We start from the raw sequence: 24,466 nt of genomic DNA on the forward strand, positions 1-24,466 counted from the left end.
CCTAGATTAAGCAGGCACCACTCGGCAGGTCACCAATTTACCCAGTGGTGCTGAGGGCAGATGTGGGAGCTTTGTCACAATCTCCTCAGTGTCTCAAGGTTTATAAAGCCACTAAAAGGATTATCTAGGGCTGGAGCGATGGCACAGCAGGTAGGGCATTTGCTTTGCACGCGGCCAACCCAGATTTGATTCCTCCATCCCTTTTGCAGAGCCGGGCAAGCTCCCCGTGGCCTATTCGATATGCCCAAAACAGTAACAAGTCTCACAATGGAGACATTACTGGTGCCTGCTAGAACAAATCAGGTTCGAAGAGCAACAAGGTGACAGTGACAGTTTCCCAAAGGCAATACTGCCCCCTAGGGGGCACTCTTAGCTTCAAAAAAGTAGCTTTGTAGGAGTTCCCCACCCTACAAAAAAACTTCAAAAAACTACAGGTCAAATCAATTTGGGGACCTCTGATCTAATCAAACTCTTCATTTTTACAGCGGAAGCTGGATTTCCGCCCATAGTGGTGGCAGAGCTGGGTGTTGGACCCCACCAGTGTGTTTTACAACAGCACTGCCCACAACGGCCCCGCAGCAGTTAACCCTGGATACGGTTTCCACTACCAAAAGCCTCTGGGTCAGTGCCCCAGGATCCTGAGGATCCGTCTCACCATCCGGAATTTGCGCAGAACCTCTGAGACTCACCCAGAGGTGTTTCTCGCAAGAGGCGCTGTCCCAGCCTGTGGGCGAGCTCGCTGCCCACACGCTTACAGTCTTGCTCTCCCTCATGCCGGCAGGATCTGTCTGCAGAAAGCAGCCCTGCCAACCAAGACCTCACTAACGCGAGCAGGCCCCCTCGACGGCTCCCCGTCACTCGGCACCCACCCTTCACACACGCGCACTGGAGGAAAACCTTCCACGGGCCTCACAGGCCCCCCAAAAGCTTTTCCCCAGGCTCACACCAGCAGCTCCAACTGCCTCCAGTCCTTTTACACGAATTTATTTCTATACAAGGTTCTAAAAACACCCCTTTGTTTGTACATAAGGTTTTCTTCTTCGTCTTTCTTCGTTTTAAATTGGTTTATAACAACTGGTTTCTTGGTGGGGTTTCCCCGCCCCCGTTTCTGTTTTCTCTGAAATCCGTCATGATTTAAAAAAAAAAAAAAAAAGGACAAAAGAAAATAAAAATGCCATTGGCCAGAAGACAGGGTGGGGGGGAAAAATAAAAAAAAAAAGACAAAAATAAACATCAAATATGAAAATTCTCAGATAATGCATTTATAAACACAGAAATGGTTACAACAAAGATGGCCGTGATGAGTGGGTATATATATATTTATATATATATATTTATATATAAATCCATGTCCGGCAACTGACCGTGGCACCTAGGAGCAAAGTCCAGTCCTTGTGTTTGCCCTGAACTCTCCCTTCTCTGTAACGCCCTTGTCGCGGGGTTCCCGAAAGAACACAATGGTCCCCCGGCCCCTCGGGTGCGGGGAAGGGACAGAGCGTCCAGGGCCGGCGTGGGCAGAGGCTTGGGGACGACCCGTAAGCCCTCCTCTCCCAGCCACCCCCGGCCACCTGGCCATCTCCGCCCTTGGCCCTCACAAATAAAGGAGGTCTGAAGACCCCCCCCAGATCTCCTCTCAGCAACAGGTAGGAAATGAAGTGAGACCGTGGAGGGAAAGAAAACGGGGCCGGGGGCCCACGCGAGAAGCCAACGCGCTCGTGGGCAGGGCGCGGACGGGAAGCCGGCTGTGCTGGGTCGGGGCTCCAGCCGGCCTCTCGCCTGCTCTCGGCCCGGGCTTGTGAGGATTATGAGGGTAAGGAGAGGGTAAGTGCCCACACTGGAAGTTTCTATGAGGTCATAGCAAATCCCTCCCCTGAGCACCGAACCCCCATGACTTTGTTTGTGTTGAAAAAGCTATGCTTGGGAGGGAGGCGGCCGGACGGCGGGCCCAGCACGGCCTCGGGCCACCCGGGCGGGCTGAGGTTCCTTCCAAGAGCCGAAGACAAGGGCGGCGTCGCGGGTGGGCGCCGGGGGCGAGGAGGGCGGCCCGGCGGCCTAGGAGCTGGCCAGGTGCTCCACCTGGATGGTGCTGGTGGTGACGGTCAGGCAGATGTCCTTGTGGTGCTCCGCCGTCTTGTACGGCGTCAGGTCGAAAGAACACTGGGGGGGAGGGTTGGGGTTGCTGTCCCCCCCGCCCCCACCCTGGGGGGCGGCCCCGGGGGGCTGGAAGTGCGGTGGCTGTGGCGGCTGTGGCGGCTGCTGCTGCTGCTGTTGCTGGGACGCTTGCGAGGCCTGGGCCTGGGCCTGGGCCTGAGCCTGGGCCTGGGCCTGGGCCTGGGCCTGGGCCACCGCCGCCGCTGCGGCCGCCGCCTGCACTTGCTGCTGGAGATCAGGAGGGTTGTGTTTGCGCATGTGTTTCATAAGGTACGTTTCCTGCAGGAGACGAGGCAGGCGGCCAAGGGGGGGGAGAGAAGCCAAGAGGTTACTTGGAACTGGAACCCTCTGCTCTGGCCTTGCTTCCTACAGAACACTGCTTGTGAGTCACCGCAGGCCCCGGGGCCTGGCCTGCAATGTGGCCCTTCCACTGGCACCTATGCTCAGAGAGATCTTTTTTTTTTTTCCTCCTTTTATTTGTTCTGGGTCACACCCGCCGATGCTCAGGGTTTACTCCTGGCTCTGCACTCAGGAATGACGCTAAGGGATGCTGGGAATCGAACCCGGGTCGGCCGCATGCAAGGCAAAGACCCTCCCCGCTGTACTATCGCTCCAGCCCCTCACTCGGAGATCTTTTGACTGTAAAAAACTCCAGCATTTCCTGGATCATGTCTAGCTCACGTCTCTCCTGCCCCCATGTCAAGTTGCTGTATTTTGTTTTACGCTGAAGCAAAATCGACTATCCAGAGTCCTTAGAAAGGCTGAAGGGACCAGGCACCCTCTCTATCCGTCCTCAGCCGCGGGTCTATCTAATTTCTGCTCTCTCTTTTGGGGGATTTTAAGTCCCCCCTGGTGGTTCTCAGGACTTGCTCCTGGCTCTGTGTGCTCAGGGTCACCCACGGCGGGGCTTGGGGCTCCACACGGGGTGCCGGGGATCAACCCGGGTTGGCCACATGCAAGGCAAGCGTCCTACCCGCTGTATTCTCTCTCTGCTCCCCAGTTCTTCCCTGAGTCTAAACTGGGACGAGGTGGTCGCGGATTCATGACAGGGCTCTCTCCCGGGGAAGCCAGAGCAAAGGGGGCCGGGAGCACTCACCGACGTGTATGCCCGACTACAGATCGTGCAGGTGTACACCTTGGCATGCTTCACCGTATGCGTAGATAGGTGCACCTCGAGCGAGGCCGCGTCCGTGTACGCCCGATGACAATTGTGGCACTTGAAGGGTTTGTCTTTGTTGTGCTGCCGTCTGTGGGACTGAGGAGAGGAGGAGATGTCAGAGGAGCACTGGCCTCTCGCTGCTCCCTGCCGCCCCAATGGCTCTGGCCTGTCAGAGACGAGGGCCCAGCTTCCTGGGTCCTGGGCCCACTGGAAGGCACCAGAAACGGTCCCCGGTGAGTCCCGGGGCTGCAGGCTTAGGCAGCGCACAAAAGCCCCTGACGGGACCGCTCACTGCTCAGCTCTGCCAGGCTGTGTCAGGCGGGCGGCTCACTAAAGAACACCAAGACCCTCTCAGAGGCTCACAAGGCCAGAACTAGTCTCTCTCTTCCCTTTGGGACACACCTAGCAGTGCTCAGTGCTCCCTTCTGGCTCGGTGCTCAGGGATCACTCCTGGTGAGACCAGGGGACCCAGGTAGGTGGTGTGCCAGGCAAGTGCCCAACCTGCCGTTACTATCTCCCCGGCCCCTGCCAAACCAAAACTATTTTCAAGCTAATAAGTCTCTGCCTTTCAATTTTCTTTCTCCCACAATTATACAGAGACGACCAGAGAGATCATCGACAACAAGAATATCAGGTTACTTTTCAGCAACCCAAACATTCTTAAAGAAGTATCCACAAATGGGGACTGGAGCGATAGCACATAGGGTAGGGCGTCTGCCTTGCACGCGGCCGACCCGGGTTCGAATCCCCGCATCCCATATGGTCCCCTGAGCACCACCAGGAGTTAGTACCCGAGTGCATGAGCCAGGAATAACCCCTGAGCATCGCTGGGTGTGACCCAAAAAAAACCAAAAAATAATAATAAATGTCCACAAATGGATATAACTAATGACAATTTTTTTTACGGGGATAGCTGGGTGTTCAGAAACATTAAAATGAGGCTGGAGTGATAGCACAGTGAGTAGGGCGTTTGCCTTGCACACGGCTGACCCGGGTTCAATTCCCAACATCCCATATGGCCCCCGAGCACCGCCAGGAGTGACCCCTGTGCATAGCCGGGTGTGACCCAAAAAGCAAAAATACAAAAACAGAAACATTAGCATATAACAGCTTTGTTATTTTTACAAGAACCATGAAACAGTTTCTTAGATATTTTTTTTTTCATTTTCAGAACAGCCAGAAAAAGCGATTATCCACCTCCAGGCTCCCCACAGTAGTTGGTGAGCAGCCTTTTCCCCTTCTGCGGAAGCCCATATCCTCCTCTTGGTTGGTTTGTTCATTTATTCGTTTGAGGGCCACACCCAGCGATGCGCAGGGGCAACTCCTGGCTCTGCCCTCAGGAGTCACGCCTGGTGCTGCTTGGGGGACCGCAGGGGATGCCCGGGATGGAACCCAGCTCGGCTGGGTGCCAGGCAAGTGCCCCTGCGGCCCTCAACTCCCGCCCCAACCTGTCCTCTCTCGAACATTCCCGTAGCTCTCCACTCATGTCTGAGTGAAATGTCATCCAATAAACTTTTTTTTTCTTTTTTTGCTTTTTGGGTCACACCTGGCAATGCACAGGGGTTATTCCTGGCTCTGCACTCAGGAATCACTCCTGGCGGTGCTCAGGGGACCCTATGGGATGCTGGGAATCGAACCCGGGTTGGTCGTGTGCAAGGCAAACACCCTCCCCGATGTGCTGTTGCTCCAGCCCCCCAATAAACTCTCTTGACGAAGGAAAAGAACAGCGCCACCGAGAACACGGGCGGGAACGTGAAGGGCTTCCCGAATGACCGAGGAGGCAGCCCCATGCCTGGGGGCCCCCCCGAGCCCACTTACCTGCAGGTTGGAGAGCTGGGTGAAGGCTTTCTCACAGCCGGGGTGGGCGCATTTGTACGGTCGATCCCCAGTGTGGATTCTGCACGGGGCAAGAAAAGAAAAGGAACGGGGATGTCAGGCAGGCCGTGCCGGGGCCGGCTCGGAGACAGACAGACCTCCAGGCCGCCGTGCCGCCTGCAGCCGGTCTCCGGGAGGCGGCCACCGCTCGCTGCTGCAGAGCCGGGAGGGTCCGGCAAACGGAGGCCCAGGCAGCCCCCGACAGGGCGGGACACCGTAGCCCCTATAGCAACCGGCCTCGCGCACGGGCAGGAAACGAGGCGAGCACACGGGCGAGAAGAGGAAACGCAACCCGCTTCTCCCCGGACCCCTGCCCGACAGCCAGCGACGGTCTCTCGCACGCCAGCACCGCCTCCTGGGAAGCTCCGGTGTCAGACAGAGGGACAGGAAGGCTAAGTACAGAGAGTCGCCGAGACACGCGTGACCCGTGGCATCTCCGGGGGGCTCTCCCCAGCCGGCCCCCGAGTGACAGGACATGCCTCCTTCAGTGCCCGCTTCACCTCTTCCCCGAACGCCGCGGGGCCCGTGCCAGGGCTCCAGAGCCGTCGTGGGGACCGGGAGCTTTTGCAGACCGCGGCGAGAAAAGCTGACAAGACGCCCCTCGTCCTCCTCTTCACAGCGCAAGATGCCTGCGCGCGCCGTCGGGCTCTGCCCGCCTCCCGAGGCAGCAGGAGATGAGAGGAGAGATCAAGGCCGCGACGACCCTGGACTCCAGTGCGGCCTGAGCGGCCCTTCCGCGTGGCCAGTGTCCTTCCTCACCGCCGCCGCAGCAGATCGCGCCCGCGTATCCAGAGAAGCAGCAGCTCTCGGCTTTGCTCGGTGCCCGTTCTTCCCCAGGCGGACTTGCTGGACGGGCTGTGCGGCTCTGGGGATCCCTCGAAGCCCGGCTTGTCGCTGGCGGTGTCAGCGGGCTCGCCAGGCCCGGCCCTGGCCGACGGCATCCGTTCGGGGCAGGTGCCCCTGCGTCGCGCACTGAGTCTTCGCCGCTCCCATCCGCGGCATCCATCCAGGGGCAGAATCTCGCCAAACTCCGCGAGGGCGGTTCTCAGGGAGGGACGCGCAGGCGCCTCCGCTTCAGATGAGCATCTTCGTCCCCGCGTCGAGGACGCCCACGCCGCTTCGGCCCCAGAAGAAGACTCTTGAGTGTCCGCTGGCGCTTCCGCTCTTGGGGCGTGTCCGCTGGCTCTCTGTCCCGCGTGCCAGTCACGGCTCTCCGCCAGCCGGGCCTCTCCGCCAGCCACGTCTCTCCCCCGCCCCCCGCATGCGGGTTGTTGTGTGTGTCCGGGGCGGGGGAGGGGAGGGCATGCCAGCGGGGCGGGGCAGGAGCCCGCCACTCTCCCTTACCGTGTGTGCTGCTGGAGGTGGGAGAGCTGGCGGAAGGCCTTCTGGCAGTACGAACAGTTGTAGGGCTTGGCGCCCGAGTGGATGCGGAGGTGCTGGGCCAGGTAGGAGGTGTTGGCGAAGGTCTTGGAGCAGTGCGGGCACTTGTGGGGCTTGACGGTCTCCGTGTGCATCTTGGAGTGGATCCTGCCGGGGAGGAGAGGAGGGGAGGGGGGAGGAGGGAGCCGTTCGACACCAGGGGGGGCTCCGCTCTCTGCCGTTGTGGAACGATGTGGCTGGACGGCTGCGAGCGCCCCCGCCTCCCTCCTCCCAAACCCGCTCCGGCCGGGAGGGGCTACTGCAGAGGAGCCCCGGAGCCAGGTCGGTCGCTGGTCCCTCGGCGGTGGGCCGGGCTGGCGATGCGGACGACGAGGCGCGGCGACCCACGGCTCCTGGGCGCCTGACGGGCGTTCGGTCTCGGCGCCCTGTGGCTGCGGCTGCGGCTGCGGCTGCGCGCTCACCCCCGACACCCCGCTTCCTTCTACACAGAGTCCTGAGCCCGGACCAGGGCGCCCGCAGCTCAAGGCGCAACACACCCGGGCTCTGAACCGACACAGAGTCGAGGCGGGGCCTGCTCTGCGGGAGGTTTCCAAGCACAGACACAGAGAAGCCGCACACGGCGTTGCAGACCTGGGGACCGAAGCCCCCGCCAGCGTCTCGCCCGCCCCCGAGCTCGCTGGCGCCTGCCTCACAACCGCTCGGATTCGGAGAGAACTTTGTTTTCCATGGACGGACGGACGGCAGGCGGGGCGCGGGGCGCGAGGCCCAGAGGAGGACGCAGAGAGGCGCCGGCGCCGGGCGCTGCCTTACCGGGTGTGCTGCTGGAGGTGGGAGAGCTGGCGGAAGGACTTCTCGCAGAAGTTACAGTTGTAGGGCTTGGCGCCCGAGTGGATGCGGATGTGCTGGGCCAGGTAGGAGCTGTTGGCGAAGGTCTTGGAGCAGTGCGGGCACTTGTGGGGCTTGGTCTCCGTGTGGGACTTGGAGTGGATCTGCATCTCCGACTTCGAGTAGAACGTCAGGGAGCACATCCGGCACCTGGGCCAAGCAAGGGCAGCGGTTAGAGCCCCCTTCCCACCGAGCCCCGGCCCCCAGCCCCCCCCCCACCCCGCAGCCCACCTGCCTGCGCTCTCGCCTGGGCCAACCGCGGGGAGACGCTCCTGAGCCGAGGGGCTGCGTCCCGCTCCCGGCCGGCCCCGAGCACTGCCCATCCCAACGGCCCGTGGAGCTGACAGACGCCCTCGGTGCGCGCCGGAACCAGCCTTCCCGGGCCCGGGAGGGAAACCTGACTCTGGGCCTAGCGTGGCTCTCAGAGCCGGGATCCTCTGCTAACTGCAGGCTCCAACTGGTCACGGGAGCCCTTCGCTCAGCGTATCCCTCGGGCGCTGCTGTCAGGACACACCAACTGGGTCCCCTGGCATGACCTTCCTCCCGTCTCCTCAGAGCACTGTTTGCACGGTAAGAGTTTCCCCTACTTTGCTGCCAGCGGCAGGACGGGGGCGGGAAAGTATCAGAATGAAGTGGAGGAGCAGCTCCGGAGCGGTTCCGCCGGCCTCCCCCCTGCCTGACACCTCACTGGCTACTCCCAGGCCCTGGGCAGTCAAGGAAGGCCCACTCTTGATAGGAGCCGCGGGAACTGCACCCCGGGACTATCTGGGGCTCGCAGAAGCAGCCAGCTCCCATGCCGCCCCTGCCCTCTCTCCGGCACACGGCGTCAATGTTGCTTTCTGGGCTGGTATCGCTGGCGTCGGAATGCGCTTCCGAGGGCGCCTCCTCCCCGCTCTACTGCCCCACAGCGTCAAACACAGACGCCTCTGAGACTGGGGAGAACTGCTCTCCCTGTGCGCTGGAACCCTAGCGTTTTCCTGACCAGGATGGGCCAGCAGAAAGGGGAAGTCACCCACCCACTGATCACCGGAAGAGGGTCTTCGGAGTGGGGAGCGAGCATTCCCGCCACCGCTCCAATCCCAGAATGTTGGCAAGCTAGAGCGGGACTACGAAGAACTCTGAGCTCAGGCCAGGGACGGGCAAGAAAGGACTGACCTGCGTAAGAACCGGGGTTGACCCCTAGCACCGTACCAGCCAACCAAGAAGCCAACTTGAGAGTTCACGAGGGAGGAAAGATACCCACCCCCACCTTTTCACTTGGGACTCGGGTCTCTGTCTACTGGGATTCCCAGCACTAAGGCCAAGTCCTACTTCCCCAGCCAGGCGTTAGCTCTGAAGGCACTGACCGGTCCCCGGCTGTGATCTGGGAAGGCCACAGCGATGATGCGTTGCCCAGAGGACACGGGCCGTGCAGTCCGGCTACCGGGGCTCTCCTGAGGCTCAGAGCCCAAGGGTCTTCCTCAGCCATGGAAACCTCACTCTGAGGCCTTGGAGGCGGGGAGGCAAGTGTCTCGCCTCTAAACACGCAGGCGCTCGAATGGAATCGTCCGTGGAACATGCGCCCGGGCTAATGGATGTGAGCTCGGGCTACTCGACACGTCACCGAAACAGAGGTCACAACGGGGCACATCTCTGTCACCTGGAGAGCCATCTACCCAGGTTCCAAAGGGATGGCCCAGGGTTGCTGAAATTTCTCAAGATGAACAGAACGCACACGTTTCTTTGGCCTCAACCCTCATCCACACGTGGAGAGACTAGAGCGACTGGGCACCCAACTGCAGCACTGTCTGTAGCACGGCCACCCCGTTGTTCACTGATTTGCTCAAGCGGGCACCAGTAACGTCTCCACTGTGAGACTTGTGACTGTTTTCGGCACCCAACAGTATCCTAAATAAGGAATTGCTAAAAAAATTTTAAAAAAATTTTTTAAACCCCAGGAAAGAACTCTTTCCATCGTCTGCAGCCAAAAAAGCTCCGAGCACTGGCGTCGGGAGTGGCCCCCACGGCATGGCATCTCCCGCTTGCCAGTGGCCAGGCCTCACCAACCGTTCCTGCTCAGGCGCAGCCGGTGTTCAGCGCTCTGCCAAAGGGCAGTCATGCACCCCTGGATCAGGGTCCGAGCCAAGTTAGCCTCACACCGGAGGGACCCCGGCCAAGGCTGGACGGCCATGTGCCCAGAGTGGGTGGGTGGCTGACCACACCGCGACGACCATTCCTGCAGTCCCGACCCCGTGACCCCAAGCAGCCAGGTCAGAGGAAACGCCCCTTCCCCCAGGGGCGGCTGCTGGCAGTCGAGAAATCTGCCTTTGGAGAAGGGTGGCGGAGACAGGGAGCGGTGGGCTAGAGTATTAGAAACACGGGTTCCAGGGAGCAGCAAAGCCCCGGGCCACCGGGTGTGTCGCCCCAGGGGTACCTGTCTCGTGCGTGGTGCCCCCTCTGGGGGGAGACCGCTTTGGATGACCCCACCTCTCTCCCAGAGGCTGACCGGCCAATCCAGACACGCTGATACCCCTCCCGGCACCACCACAGCATCACACAGGGACCAAGTGACAGGGGAGAGACCCCCTCCCGGTAGCCCCTCCCACCTCGTCAGATGCCACTCAGCGGGCACGGAGACAGCTGGCCACCGGGCCGTGTGATTCAAGGACGCCTCTGGAGCTCTAGAGACCCGAGTTTCGGAAGAAACCCTTGTTCACCCCGGCCACCGCCTGAGCCTCGCACACCGCCGGCTTCTCCGAGGTCACCCAGGCGTGGGGGGGTCTGTCGACTGGGTACAGCCCCCATCCTGGCTGGCCGGCCTGTGTCCGTCACGTCTCTCCCCCCGCCCCACGCACAGTCTGGGACAACCAGCAGTGGCCTCACTGTGGGTCCAAAAACAAGACCCGCAGGAGCCTGAAGGCCCCTGGCCTTGTGGGGGGTCCGAGCCCTGCCCACCGCCCCCCTCACACAGCTGACCTCGGCAGAGCCTGGGTCAGAGTGGCTGTCCTCAACCGCACGCAAACAGCCCCAAGACCAGAGTCCTACAGAATCCATTTAAAAGGGACGTTTCTCAGCCTTGGAAGGGACAAACATGAAATGCCTTTAGGTGACTCAGACGCGTCAAGGACCTGACACGGAAATAATGCAAACGTTTTCCCAGGAGACTGTTATCGGGTCAAGTGTGGTACCCCGGGAATAATCAAGCTGCAAAGAGCTTTCGGATGAGCTGGAACCCTGCCGTGCGCGACTCTGCCTACAGAGCACACGCCCCCCCGCTTGCACTCTCACAGGGGGTCTCAAACCTTTGGCAGCTGCAGCTACTCGCCACAGCAGAAGTGTACGACAGGAGGAAAGATAAATGCTGAAGGCCAGTCTACTTCTCTACTTCTTAGCTCTTCCCACAATCTGCTACATACTCCCAACGACTGGGGGGCGGGGGGGCATACACAGAATTCTCCCCATTTTACAGATGAGGAAACTGAGGCGCAGAGAGGGGGGGTAAAGGACTTGCCCAGGGTCACACAGCAAGTTCGTGGTGGAGCCGGGAACTGAATCCATGAGCCCAGGGCTCTGTCCATTTCCTGTGCCGCAGTTCCCTTCGCCCCTAAAATGGGAACAACATTGCCCATCTCGGTACGCTAGGGACAGACCCGCCTCCCAGCCATGCACACCTGCCCCTGGCTGCGACAGAACCTCGGCAGTGGGGGGGGGGGGCGCCCGAGCTGCTCTCTGGGTGCCAACTCCCCAAACCCCGCCGGGCCCCGGAGAGTCTCGAGGGGACTGAGAGTGCTCTGAGGGTCACAGGGCCGGGGACGGACTTCGGGACGAGTCTCCGTATGGAACCACATGCAAAGAGGCACAGAACGCGGCTGGCCAGGAACCACCTCACCCGCGTGGAGAACCAGGCCCTTCCGGTGAGTCAGAGAGTGAGTCTGCGCTGCTAGGCCAGGGAGGGACCCTCCCGTCCTCTCAACCATGCGGGGGCAGGCGGGAGAGCCCCAGGGCCAGCGTGTGGCCGCAGAGGGTAAGGCAAGGCCCGGGGCTTCTCACAGAGGCTTCCCAGGACAGCGAATGGACAATGGAGACGGCAACAGGGGCCCCGAGACCAGCGCCCCAAACCCCATCCACAGCCTCAATACAAGCAAGGAACTCGGTCACTCCAAGACAGGTGCGGCAATGCTGACGACCCTCCCTCCCTCCCCACCCCCACCACACCACACCTGACATGCAAGCGGACGTGAGGCAGAGGCTGGCGGCGGGAGGGGCCTGAGCGGGGCGGACACCCCCAGGCCGGGGCCGGCCTGGGCCCAGACGTACCTATAGGTCTTGCCGTCTTTCTGGTGGTCGTCGTCATCCTCCGGGGAGAGGACGTACGGGTCGTTCATCTCGGGCAGCCCCGACTCTAGCATCCGTTTCTTCTTCCGGCCCCGGGGGGGCTTGGGAGCCACGTTATTATTGCCGCCGCCTCCGCCGCCGCCGCCGCCACCTCCGCCACCACCACCGCCGCCGCCCTCCTCCGTGAGGGTCGCGGCCACCTTCTTGGAGAGGTCGGGGACCACCTGCAGGGCTTGTGAGCCAGGGGGGAGGGCTGAGACAATCATGGGAGCCGAAATGGGGAAGGTCTGAGCCGACGAGGCTGTGGTCACTAGGGAGCCCGAGGGGGACGTGATTACCAAACCGGGACCTAGGGCGGGAGAGAAATGGGACAGCGTCACGCCCGGGCGCCAGCCTGGCCGCCTCCCCCACGTCGCTGTCCAGCCCACCCTTCCTGCCCGCTGCCCTCCGCTCCCCCCGCCCGGCTCCCCCCCTCCCCAGCTCAGACACGCACAGGGAAGGAGGAGGAAACCCCGAACCCTGCAGAGAATTAACGGTCTCCTAACCCGTGCCCACCCCAGCCGTGGTAACAGTGAAATTTACCCCGTGATTGACTCCCTTCTCTTCTCCACCTCTGAGAACAGGAGACTCCTTGATTCAGAGAAGGAAAGAATGTCACCTCCTCAAAGGCAGGGACCGCATCTTCTACATCTTTGTACCCCCCCACCAGGCCGGCGCATTGCCGGGCACACGGCAGCCACTTAGTGAACATGCGACCGCGTCATCAAACACCAGAGCCCACGCCCCCGGGCCCCGGCGCCCTCCGGCCTGGGGCACTGACCGGGGGGACCAACCCCTCGGGTGGGACAAGCGCCGAGTTGCTCACCGGCAGTCATCAGCCCGGTGGACGGCACGGGGACCACGGTGATGTTCTGCGTGACGGACGGCTGGCTCTGCGGCGTCAGCTGGTCTGACTTGGTCTCGGTGTCCATGCTGATGCCCGAGGGCAGGGACACCGAGGCAGGCACGGTCAGCAAGGTGGGGTAGTGGGGTGCAGCCAGCCCACAGCCCTTCTCAGGCAGCAGCTGATCCTTCATCTTGTTGATGAACATCGTGTTGTCAATCTAGGAGAGGAGGAAGGGGTGGGGAGTGATGGGGTGGGGCACTTCCCGACTCGCCCCCTGCTGATCAAGACCCCAGGGGTTTCCCCAGTCACGACTCTGAGATGCCGCGGGTTCAGCTCGGAAGAGCACGGACAGCGAGGGAGTCTGGCACTGCCCAGGGCAGGTCAGTCTCCGGCCCCCGAGACTGGGTCTACCACGTGTGAAAGCACATCAGGTAGAGGGTGCGGGAAATGCATGTACTGTAACCCAAACATATTTTATGGCTAAAAAAGGCTGTCACATGACCCTTCTGTGAGTGAGGATCTTTTTGCTGGTGTGGGATCTTGTTTAAAAAAAAAAAAGGGGGGGGGGGCTGGAGCAATAGCACAGCAGGGAGGGCGTTTGCCTTGCACGCGGCCGAACCGGGTTCGATTCCCAGCATCCCATATGGTCCCCTGAGCACCGCCAGGGGTAATTCCTGAGTGCAGAGCCAGGAGTAAGCCCTGTGCATCGCCGGGTGTGACCCAAAAAAGCAAAATAAATAAGTAAATTAATAAATTAAAAAGAGGGGCTGGAGTGATAGCACAGCGGGTAGGGCGTTTGCCTTGCACGCGGCCAACCCGGGTTAATTCCCAGCATCCCATATGGTCCCCTGAGCACGGCCAAGGGTAATTCCTGAGTGCAGAGCCAGGAGTGACCCCTGAGCATCGCTGGGTGTGACCCCCCCAAAAAAAGAGGGGGGGGCCAGATCGATAACACAGCAGGTAGGGCGTTTGCCTTGCATGCGGCCAACCTGGGTTCGATCCCCGGCATCCCATATGGTCCCCCAAGCACCGCCAGGAGTAATTCCTGAGTGCAAAGCCAGGAGTAACCCCTGAGCATCGCTGGGTGTGACCCAAAAAGCAAAAAAAAAAAAAAGAGGACCGAGCAATAGTACATCAGGGAGGGCTTTTGCCTTGCATACGCCCAACCCGGGTTAAATCCCCAGCATCCTATATGGTCCCTGAGCACCACCAGGAGTAATTCCTGAGTGCAGAGCCAAGAGTAACCCCTGAGCATCACCGGAAATGACCACCCCCAACAACAAAAATTTGAGAAGTTATAAATATTGGGGCCAGAGCGACAGCACAGCGGGTAGGGCGTTTGCCTTGCACGCTGCTGACCTAGGTTCAATCCCCGGCATTCCATATGGTCCCCCAAGCACCGCCAGGAGTAATTCCTGAACACAGGGCCCAGGAGTAAGCCCTAAGCACCGCTGGGTGTGACCCAAAAAGTGCAAAAAAAAAAATTATATATACATATATGCCCGAGAGGTGCAATGAAGCAGCGCCATAAAGCCACCGGTGCCTGCACTTCGAGCTTCGACTGAAGCCGAGAGAAACACCGCACAGTTCTCCCATGCATGGGGTGCTGGGCCAGCTCGGGGTATCCGGCTGCGCTCTCCACAAGGATGCAACTTCCTGCTCAGAGGCAGGACACAAGGAGTCACAGCACAAAGACACACGTCACCTACCTGTCCTGAGACTGTGGGGATAGAAGGCCAGAAGTACGGGTTAGAATTGAAGTGAGATTCTTCCATTCTACCTGGAGAGAGAGAGAGAGAGAAAGAGAGAGACCACAGAGCACTCAGCACCGAGTCCAGAGCAGGGGCCGCAACAGGGACAGGGCGCTAAGAAGCCCCTGGTCTCCGTGCTGGTACCCACCCGGCTGGGGCTCAGCAGGCAGGAGCTGAGCCCCCAGCACCCAGGTCCTTTGGTCGCAGCCACTCAGAACTAGCACCCTACCCAGCCAGAGGTGATCTGAGAGAAAAAGCCGGGCAAAAAAATCTCTGGCCGTGGGGGCTGGAGCGCTAGCATGGAGGGGAGGGCATTTGCCTTGCACGCGGCCGACCCAGGTTCAATTCCCAGCATTCCATAGGGTCCCCTGAGCACTGCCAGGAGTAACTTCTGAGTGCATGAGCCAGGAGTAACCTCTGTGCATCGCTGGGTATGACCCAAAAAGCAGAAAAAAAAAAATCTCTGTCCGAATGGAGGACGGGAGGGAAGGCACTTGTCCTGCATGCGGCCAACCCGGGATGGATCCTCGACATCCTATAAGGTATCCTAAGCCCCACCAGGTGTCGTTCCCGAATACGGAGCCAGGAGTAACCCCTGAGCACCACTGGATGTGGCCCAAACCGCTCCCCGGCCCCACAAAAAGAATCTGCGTATTGGGTGGGGCCGAGAGAGTGCAGCAGGGAAGGTGCTTGCCTTGCATGCAACTGAAAGACCCGGGTTCGATCCCAGGCACCCATATGGTTGCCCAAGATTCGTCAGGAGTGATCCCTGAAGGCAAAGCTGGTGTGTCCCCAAAACCAAAAACAACAAACAGGGCAGAGCCAGGAATAAGCACTGCACACAGGACTAAGCCCTGAGCACTGCTAGTATACCCCCAAAACACAAAAAACCAAAACATCCCATAGGGTCCCCCCACCAGGAGTGATACCTGAGTGCAGAGCCAGGAGTAACCCCTGAGCATCACCGGGTATGACCCGAAAAGCAAAAAAGTTTAAAAAATAAAAAGAGTTCCAACCTATGTATCTCCAGTTCTGTGAAGCCTGTTAAGATTCTGGACCAGGAAACACATGCACGGGAACTAAGAATGAAACCGGAAGGCGTGAGAATCAAGGGTTTGTCATGAGCACCAGACGCCCCCTGGGGACAGGACCCCCCGCAAGCTGACCCAGGCCTAAGAGCAGTCAGGGTGCAGCAGGGATTCCCGCCTGTGCTGGGACAGGCATCAGGCTCTGGCAAGGGACCAAATCTGAAAAAGGGCCCTCAGGGCCAGAGCGGTATTCGGGCGGGGAGGGCGCTTGCTTTGCATGTGGCCAACCCAAGTTCGCTCCCCAGCAGCCCACATGGTCTCCCGAGCACCACCAGGAGTCACTCCTGATTGCAGAGTCAGGAGTAACCCCTGAGCACTGCCTGGTGTGGCTCGAAAACCAAAAAATCTATGTGGTAGTAATAATAGTAACATGGATCTAGGGCGAGGAAGAAAATACAGCGGGGAAGGCACTTGCCTCGCATGCAGCTGGCCCAGGTTGGATCTCCGGCACCACCTCCAGTCCCCCAGCACCTCCAAGGGTGACCCAAGGTGTCAGAGAGACGGGACAGTGGGTAGGGCATTTGCCTTGCATGCGGCCGCCCCAGGGTTTGATCCCTGGCACCCCCTGAACCCCAGCAGGAGTAATTTCCGAGTGCAGAGCCAGGAATAACCCCTGACCACTACCGGGTGTGTCTCAAAAAACAAAACCACCATCAAAGACGGCAGAGCCAGGAATAAGCCCTGCACAGCTGGCTGGAGCCCAGAAAAGGGAAAAAGGGTCGAGCTGCCAGGGAGAGCGCGAAGGACCACTGTACAGCTCCGCACGCAGGAAGCCCAGCGCCAGCGTCCAGCACGCAACTCGCTCTCCCAAGCGCTGTGGAGAGCGACTCCCGTATACCCAAGCTGGGAGTAGCCCCTGCGGACCTGAGTGCGGACCCCACACCAAAATCAAGCAACGTACCAGAGCAAAAATAACGTTACGAGATTTTTTTTTTCTTCCACTGTGGCAGCAGCCCAGATTGCCACTAAAAGGGGCCGGGCCGAGCCAGAACACACACATGAACACACACACACACCACACACAAGCCAGGACACACAAGCCAGAACACACACACGAACACACAAACACACACAACCACACAGACACACTACCACACACGAGCCAGAACACACACACGAACACACAGAACCACACACACACTACCACACACGAGCCAGAACACACACACACACACAGACCCCAGAGTCCTGCTCGGTGGGTCTCAGAGGCTCCCAGGGCTCTGGGAGGCAGGAGCACGACAGTGACCTCTCCGAACCCCGTGGGAAGGACCGGGCGCGGAGTGCAAGCACCCGTTTTCCCGCACTGACCGCTTCTCCCAGCAAGGCTGAATCAGCGGGACTACTCCAGAGCAGCTTCCCCAAATCACAGGGGCTGCAGGCGCGACAGCCCGGGCACAGGCGGGGCAGGCAAAGAGGCCCGGGCCGACCCCCCGGGCAACTCTGGGCTGGCTCCAGGAAAGCCCCCCGCCCCCCAATCCAGCCGGCGGGACGGGGAAAGGGCCCAGCTTCAGGCGAGGAGGCCTGGGGGCTTGTGATTACGGCCCCGCTGGAAATGGGGGGCTTGGGGGGCAGACAGCAGAGATGGTAAGAACCAGAGGGGTGTCGAGGCCCAGGCCCGGGTTTCCGAGCAGCAGGTAGAGGAGTGAGGCTCGATTCCCCCAGGAGCCGGGCAGCGAACACGGCCCTTCTCGGCCCCTCTCGGCCCTTCTAGGCACTGCCTTTGGCCCTACAGAAACGCCCCACTTTCACCGACAGCAGGGAGTGCCCAAGACGTGCCCTTCGGCCACCACCTCGCTGAGCCAGAGCCAAGGCCGGAGGGGGACGACTGACAGCTCTGTCTGAGGGCAGACAGAGGGGTGCGAGAATGAACGACCTGGGGCTGGAAGGAAGGAAAGCGGGGAGGGCGTCTGCCTTGCACGCAGCTGACCCGGGTCCGATCCCCGCCATCCCATACAGTCTCCGGAGCAGCACCAGGAGGAACTCCTGAGTGGACAGCCAGGAGTGACCCGGAGCATCGCAGGGTGTGGCCAGAAAAAAAAAAGAGTGACCTCAGGCCACACAGAGGCGGCTCCTGCCCCCAGCAATAAGGCAAGAGCAAAACAGGCCCAGCGAGCAGAGAACAGGGTTCACTCCTGCACGATCCAGGGGCCCTCAGCTTCCACCTGAGGCAGGACAAATCAAGACTCATCAGATCACTGCGAAAGGAGATCCAACCCCACCGAGATTCCGGGGCTCCCTGGCCCCGCCTCCTCTCGCTCCCCCCGAAGCGCCCCAGTGACCACGCTCAGAGGCAGAGAGGGTCCCTGCTGGGCTGTTTGAGACCTGTCGAGAAACAGGGAGACGGGGCACCGGCCTTGCACGGAGCTTACCCTGGTTTGACCCCCTGGCACCGCAGAGGGTCCCCCAAGCCCGCCAGGAGGGGCCCCTGAGCTCAGAGCCAGGAGCAAGCCCTGAACACCACTGGGTGTGGCCCAGAAAGGGCCCCCTCGGCCCCACCCCCCAAAAAAAAGAACCATACACCGGGGACAGAACCCAAGCCGAAAGCCAGGAGACGGACGGGGTGGCTAGGTGGGGATGCAGGGAAGCGGAGCCGAGGAGGAGGAGGAGGAGGAGGAGGAGGAGGAGGAGGAGGAGGAGGAGGAGGAGGAGGAGGAGGAGGAGGCGGGAGGCTGGAGGAAGGAGGATGTGAGACAACTTTCCCCTGCTCAAGAGTCAAGGAAGTCGGTCGCTCCGGATGTGAAAACTGAGGAGGAACTGAGAGTCTGAAAATAAGACCCGCCCTCAGAGGCGACTGTGAGCGTGCCCCCTCCGGGGTGACCCCATCCACGTCAGGAGGGCCCACGAGGGGCCCTCTGGAGGCGCTCAGAGGGGGGGTGGCACCTCCAGGGAGGTGGCGGGCAGCCCACACCACGAACGCCCCCAGTACTCAGGGCTGCCCTGCCCGTTCCGACCCCCCATGCTCCAAGCCCACAGACGGCCAAGGGAACCCCCACATCTGGAAGGGGGAGGGGAGTGGAGGGAGAGTCCAACGGCAACCAGCTCCACCTGGACACCAAGACCCTGCCACCACCCTGTGCCCCACCCCGCCCCGGCCCAGAGGGTTGGGCAGCAGCGAGTGCCCGCCAAGGGGGCCTGCCCTGCGCCTACCCTCGGCCGCCACGACCACTGCTCGGGGAGAGGGGAGACACAGAAGGGTCACTGGGGACACTGGTGGCGGGAAATGGACACGGGCCAAGGGATGGGTGCTGGAACCCTGTAGGAACTGAAACTCAATCCTGAACAACTTTCTAACCATGTAGCTCACTGATTCGATTAAAAAAAAAATTTTTAATGGAGAGTGACAAAAAAAAAAAAAAGAATCACTACCTGTGGAATAGCAAGAGTCTAGGAGTGCAGGGCAGGCCGCGCTCGGGGGAGGAGGGTGGGGTGGGGTGGTCAGAGAGTGGAAGCCCCTCCACTCCCCCTGCAGCCGCATCTGCCCTCTCGGCTGTGGGTTTTGGTTTGGCTGGAGTTGGGTTTTTTTTTTGGGGGGAGTGCCCGTGGGGCCACACCCACACTCAGGGGAGACTCCTGGATCTGTGCTCAGGGGTCCCTCCCAGTGCAGCCCTGAGGACCACAGGCACCAGGGACGGTCAAACCTGGGCGCCCTGCGTGTACAGCACGCACTCGGGGCGTCCGGCCATCTCCCCGGCCCCATGTTGGTCCTTAAGAGGACCGAGCCGAAGCTCGGGACCCCAGGGGGGTCCTCACTCAAGGGCCACCCAGATGCAGGGGAGGTACCGCGCACCTGGCAACTGACCCAACACAGGAGCCTCGCACACGCCGCCCGAGGGCAAGGCCACACCACTGGCAAACTCAGCAGTGACTGTGGCCCCAGACGAGGCCGGACGGAGAGCGACAGCCAGGGCTGCTGCCAGGACATCCTGTTAAGCGGCAGGCCCTGGAGTTGTTGGATAGGGTGACCCATCCGCAGGTCACCCAAACCTCAGTTTACCGTTTTTACCACTCGGCCTGCGGCACAGCCAAGCCAGAGAGAGCCCAAGGGGGCGGGAGCGAAGGCTATGAAGGCCGAGGACTCCAAATTTCAGTCTCAATCTAGAGTTTCCCAGGTACCACACTCCCCGAAAGCCCCAGGGATCCCTGAGCACGGGGCCAGGTAACAGACCCCCGCCCCCAACCCTACCCACATGGCAAATCCGAACCCCGAACCCAAAGAAGTCCAGTATCTTCCAGGAAAACATCACGTCAGCACGCAAAGGTCCAGTGACGCTGTCTAGAGCCGTTGATTTTTCAGAGCGGAAGGACGGGAACGGTTTCTGTTCCGGTCACAGAGCAGCAGAGAAGGACGACAGGTAGAAAGAGGAACGCCGGGAAAACGCAAACCTGGGTTCTAACCGTCCCCTGGCCCTGCCCCCCTCCCTGCCGGGTCTGTGCACGCCCACCCCTCAGCCGGCAGGGGGTCTGACAGATAGGGTGAAGACCATCACCTCCCTCCAAGCCCCTTCCTTCCCACTGACTGCTGCTTTGCAGGTGAAGTGCGCCTTCCTTTTTCTCAAACAGGCAACATTCTCCTCACCCGACCAGCCTTTGAAAAACCAACATGCACTTGCACCAACCAAGTTCAGTCGCTAGAGAACCAGAGGAGTCGGATCCCAGGTCCTCTATCAGTGAATGACTGAAAAACTAAACCCTCTGGGTAGAGAACAGAGACGCAACGCCCCTCCCCGAAAACAAATTCATAGGACCAGTGGTAAAGGGATGGAGAGAGAAGAAAGGAAAAAAGTGCTCAAAGAGTGACTGAGAGGAAGACAGAGATGCTTCCGCGTGATGAGGACTATTAGTGACAATTAGTGGCAATTATATAAAGACCACGTAATTACAAAGAACTACCCCCAAAGCATCAGGTCTATAGCCTCCAGCTTTGTAATCAAGGCGAGCACTTAGAGAAAAGGGGGGGGAGAAGGAGAGAGGGCGAGAGGGCGAGATGAAAAACCAACTCAGAAAGAACTTGACCCACGGAGTTGGGACATTCCATTGGGAAAAACCGCTCCAAAACACGCCACGTGAAGAGACTTCGGGATCAGCTAAGGTCTGGGAGCAATGAAACACACGAGGACCATTTCCTCCCTGGAATATAACGGTTGGCTCAGATTCTAGGGAACACTCGGAAAGGGCCCCCGGCCCCACCGTCTCCAGGCCTCCCTACTTCCGGTGGACTCGCCCCAGCGCCAGGCAACTCCGAAAGGGGCTGCGGCACTTCTACTGGGAAAGAAAGACCACCAGGGCCAAACCCTCCAACAAGGACCCTAACACTTTCCTCCGGGGGGTCAGCTGAGTGGCTGAGAGCCGAGGGGAGACAGCAGAGTGACCCCTGCCCGCCGGTGACCTGGTGGGTGGCAGGAGAAATACTCAGAGAAAGGGCCTGGCCCTTGTATCTGATCACCAACTCGCCTAGACACCTGTGGGGCCGGGACAGCAGCACAGCGGACAGGGTGCTCGCCTTCCAAGCTTTGGTCCCCAGCACCCATACGGTCCCCCGGGCAGGCCAGGCCATCATCCCTGAGCACAGAGCCAGGAGTCAGCCCTAAGTACCGCTTGATGTGGCCCCCAAGCCAAAATAATACTGACGATGATGATGATAATAATAATACGGCTTATAGGTTAGAGTGGAAATGACACCTCCAGGACAATTAACTGAACTCTCCAACTCTTTGGGGCCGGCACACTGTCGCTTTCAAGAGACTTCAAGCCCCCTGGCTGGAATTCTTCTGGACCTCCCGCTGGAGGCCCCTCCCTCTGACAGTGTCCACTTGGGCGCCGACTCCCAATTCTTCCTGCGGGGTTCACCCTGCCACCTCGGTTTCCCGAGCACAGTCGCCAGTCACTCTAACGGAGGCATGGCAGGAACAGCAACAGATGAGGCCGTGCCTCCCTGCACCCTCCCCTGGCCCCGCTGGAGCCCCGTCCAGGAAGCAGCCACCCCACGAGCCACGCAGGGGTCACCCACAGGTCCCCCCAGCAGAGGTGACATCTCCTGCAAACAGCATGCCAAACTAACCAGGGCGCTGCGCTCGAGCCTGTCCCATGTCATTCCCGGTGAACGGCAGGGGCGACAGCTGCAGGGTCGAGCACCGACTTTTTTACACAGCAACTTCCTGGACCACCTCGTGGGGTAACCGGGCAAGGTTTTCCCACCCACGGCGGGCACCAGGACTACACCCGCTCCCTGCAGCAATGCCCAGCGCCACCCATTGGATGATGGTTCCCCCCCCCCCCAAAACCACACAAGCCATTCGCTCAAAATTGTCTTACCCTCTCTCTCTCTTCCTCCTGCCGTCTTATTCCTTCTCCTTTCCAGGGCTCCTGAACTTTCTGCAAACAAATGTTCTGGGTTACAGGGCGCCGGCCCCAGAGAACAGCGGAGAACCTCAGAAACTCTGACGGGGGACTGTCAGCAGGTCCGGAAAGGCAGGTGGGGGCCCCAGGGCCACCAACCCAAAGGCGCACAGGGGGCTCAGGAACCACCCCCTGCGGCCGCGAGGTCAAGCAATCCAATGCTCAGCCACCCAGATGAGCTCGTCTCACCAGGATGTGGGGTGCACTCCTGGGCTCGGGCACCCCCCGCGCTTCATTCCCCAGGGCCCCCGCAGAAACCGAGGGGTCAGAGGGCGGAAGGCTTGGAAGAGGCGCGGGGTCCCGCCCCCCTGAGGAGGGGCTCGGAAGGCAGCGCTGAGGTCTGGGGGGGCTGCACCAGCCCGGGAGCCCGGCAGTGTGCCAGCTCGGGCCCAGCCACTTCCTCTGGCCTCCCCCCACTCCTGCGGGGACTTGGCTCCTGCCTACCCCGGGCCGTGCGCCAAGCAGCACCTCCCTCGGCCTGCACGGGGGTCTCTGCACCGGGGACCCCAGCCGTCCCCCCAAAACCTCTGCTCCCTTGACACCGCGCCGGGGAGCCGGCTCCGAGTGTCGCCCCCCGCCCCGGCCTCAACGCCCCTTCCCGGGGACGCCCCTCCCGGCCCTCCTGGGAGCCGAACTCCGCCACCCACCACCAGACGGACACCCGCCCCCTAAGCCCCCCCATTCCTCCCCATCGCCCGCTCCTCCGCAACCACTTCCGGTTCCGGGCCGGGCACACACGCACACGCACACACACGCGCGCGCGCGCACACACGCACACTCACACTCATACACACACACACTCATACACACACACACACACACACACACACAGAGCCGCACCGGGGCCCCCTCCCCGCCCCCCGAAGCGCAGGGCGGGGGGCGGCGGCGCGGGGGGCTCGGCGCGCGCCCGCGGCGGTGGCGCCAGACTCACCCGGCGGCGACGGCTGCGGCGGCGCCGGGGCCGGAGCGCGGGAGGGGCGGCGTTTGCGGAGCGAGGAGGGCGCCCGAGCGGGGTGGGAGGGCCCGGAGGGGGCGCCGGGAGGGGGGCCGGGCGCGAGGCGGGGCGCGCGGGCACGCACGGGAGGCGCCGGGCGGCCCCACACGCGCGCACGCACGGACGGCGCGCGAGACAGCGCGGGGCGGGGGCCCCTCCCGCCCGCCCGCGCCGCGCACTCACCCGGAAGTGCTGCTGCCGCCGCTCGCACTCCGGCGCCCCCGGCCGCCCGCCCACCCCGCGCCGGGCCCAGCCGCGCCGCCGCCGCCGCCGCCGAGAGCGGGCGGGAGCCCCGGAAGCGAGAGCGGCGCGGCGGGAGGGAGACCGAGCCGCGGGGGAGGCGGCGGGGGCAGGTGGGGGGGCGGGGGGCAGACCTGCAAAGGTCGAGTCACTTCCGGGAGCGGCCGCGAAGCACATCCGGCGCGGCGCGCTGGCCCCCGAGGCTCGGGGCGGAAGTTGCGACAAGTAGGGGCGGAAGTGGCTTTCGCTCGGGCGGGCGCCGCGCTAAAAAAAAAAGTGCGGAAGTGACGTCGCGGCGGAAGTGGCGATGCGTGCGGCGGCGGGCCCAAGCTGAGGCTTCGCGGTCGGGCTCCCGGGGCTTCCGGGAGGGGTTTCTGGGGAAGTGGGAGGGTGGAAAGGCGACAGGTTGATGAATTATGCATCAAGGTGCCAGGGACGGTGTGGATTTTTTTTTTTTAATTTTTGCAGTGACGGGGGTCGAGAGAGCCTTGTGGACTCTTAAAAAGACCTGGAGCGGCTCTTTTCCCTCCTGGTGGCTGATGTCGGAAGTTTCCATTCATTTCTCATATACTCTCAAGGATGTCTCGGCGCTTCGACTATGCGGGAAAGAAGAAGGACGTGTCCTTGGTGTTCTGAGGTCCCTCTTTAGACCCCCACAGTAACGAGAACAAAAAACACACCTGCGGGGCATCAAAATCCGACCCGTCCCTGACCATACCCTTAATTTACTCTCCTTGCTCTGCTCTTTATTGCCCTTTAATCTCAACAGCTGCCTTCTCACCCAGCTTCCTTTTATTTGGTTTGGTTCGAGGTGCTGGCCTGGAACCCCGGGGCGTCACCGGTATCAGACACCCCGCTCTCCTTTAAATATATCGCCCCACCCTACATGATGCACTAGAACCTCAGCGAGGAATAAGATTCTTGGTCCCGAGGGCAAGGATTTGAGTCTTGCTCTTAGCAAACATTTGTTACAGATAAGGAGATCTCTTTCAAAAAGCCTTCTCCTATTGTTCCTTGTTTCCTTCCCCAAAATTCTGGCAGAATTGCCTCCATCCATACCTTTCCTTGCTGTTTTATCAGCTTTATTTAGGAAATGGGTCTGGAGCGATAGCACAGCGGGTAGGGCATTTGCCTTGCTTGCAGCCTACCCGGGTTCGAGTCCTACGTCCCTCTCAGAGATCCCAGCAAACTACCGAGAGTATCCCGCCCTCACGGCAGAGCCTGGCAAGCTCCCCGTGGCGTATTCGATATGCCAAGAACAGTAACAACAAGTCTCACTGGTGCCCGCTCAAGCACAATGAACAACAGGAGGACGGTGTTATTTACGAAATAGGACTAGGGAGGGGA

The 24,466-nt window shown here is 60.9% G+C and overlaps 1 protein-coding gene across 11 annotated transcripts; it reads right to left on the bottom strand.

Annotated features, from left to right (window-relative positions):
- Positions 1 to 968: 968 nt before the first annotated feature.
- On the bottom strand, positions 969 to 23,111 carry ZNF384 (zinc finger protein 384). 11 transcript variants are annotated; one of them, XM_055142150.1, is made up of 12 exons: positions 23,063 to 23,111; positions 21,802 to 21,861; positions 14,360 to 14,430; positions 12,630 to 12,867; positions 12,347 to 12,394; positions 11,747 to 12,113; positions 10,941 to 11,033; positions 7,376 to 7,600; positions 6,530 to 6,712; positions 5,129 to 5,207; positions 3,248 to 3,406; positions 969 to 2,430 (listed from the first exon to the last, which is right to left on the bottom strand). In XM_055142150.1, exons 3-12 carry the CDS (start codon positions 14,423 to 14,425, stop codon positions 2,053 to 2,055), a joined length of 1,836 nt encoding a protein of 611 aa, XP_054998125.1. In that variant the 5' UTR covers positions 14,426 to 14,430; positions 21,802 to 21,861; positions 23,063 to 23,111; the 3' UTR covers positions 969 to 2,052. The 11 variants fall into 11 exon arrangements, with proteins under 11 accessions (XP_054998125.1, XP_054998123.1, XP_054998124.1 ...); XM_055142148.1 differs by lacking the exon at positions 23,063 to 23,111 and adding an exon at positions 22,817 to 23,030; XM_055142149.1 differs by lacking the exon at positions 23,063 to 23,111 and adding an exon at positions 22,330 to 22,548.
- Between the last annotated feature and the right edge of the window lie 1,355 nt (positions 23,112 to 24,466).

Source organism: Sorex araneus, chromosome 6 (assembly GCF_027595985.1).
Source record: "Sorex araneus isolate mSorAra2 chromosome 6, mSorAra2.pri, whole genome shotgun sequence".
NCBI classification, from domain to species: domain Eukaryota; kingdom Metazoa; phylum Chordata; class Mammalia; order Eulipotyphla; family Soricidae; genus Sorex; species Sorex araneus.

Excerpts from the sequence above, each read along its gene's own strand:
- ZNF384 (XM_055142150.1), bottom strand. The coding sequence starts at position 14,425 with ATGGAAGAATCTCACTTCAATTCTAACCCGTACTTCTGGCCTTCTATC. Across the intron at positions 12,395-12,629 it reads CACCGGGCTGATGACTGCCG|GAGTCTCCTGTTCTCAGAGG; the intron begins GTGAGCAACTCG and ends CTCTGAATCAAG. Across the intron at positions 6,713-7,375 it reads CACCTCCAGCAGCACACCCG|GATCCACTCCAAGATGCACA; the intron begins GTAAGGCAGCGC and ends CCTCCCCGGCAG.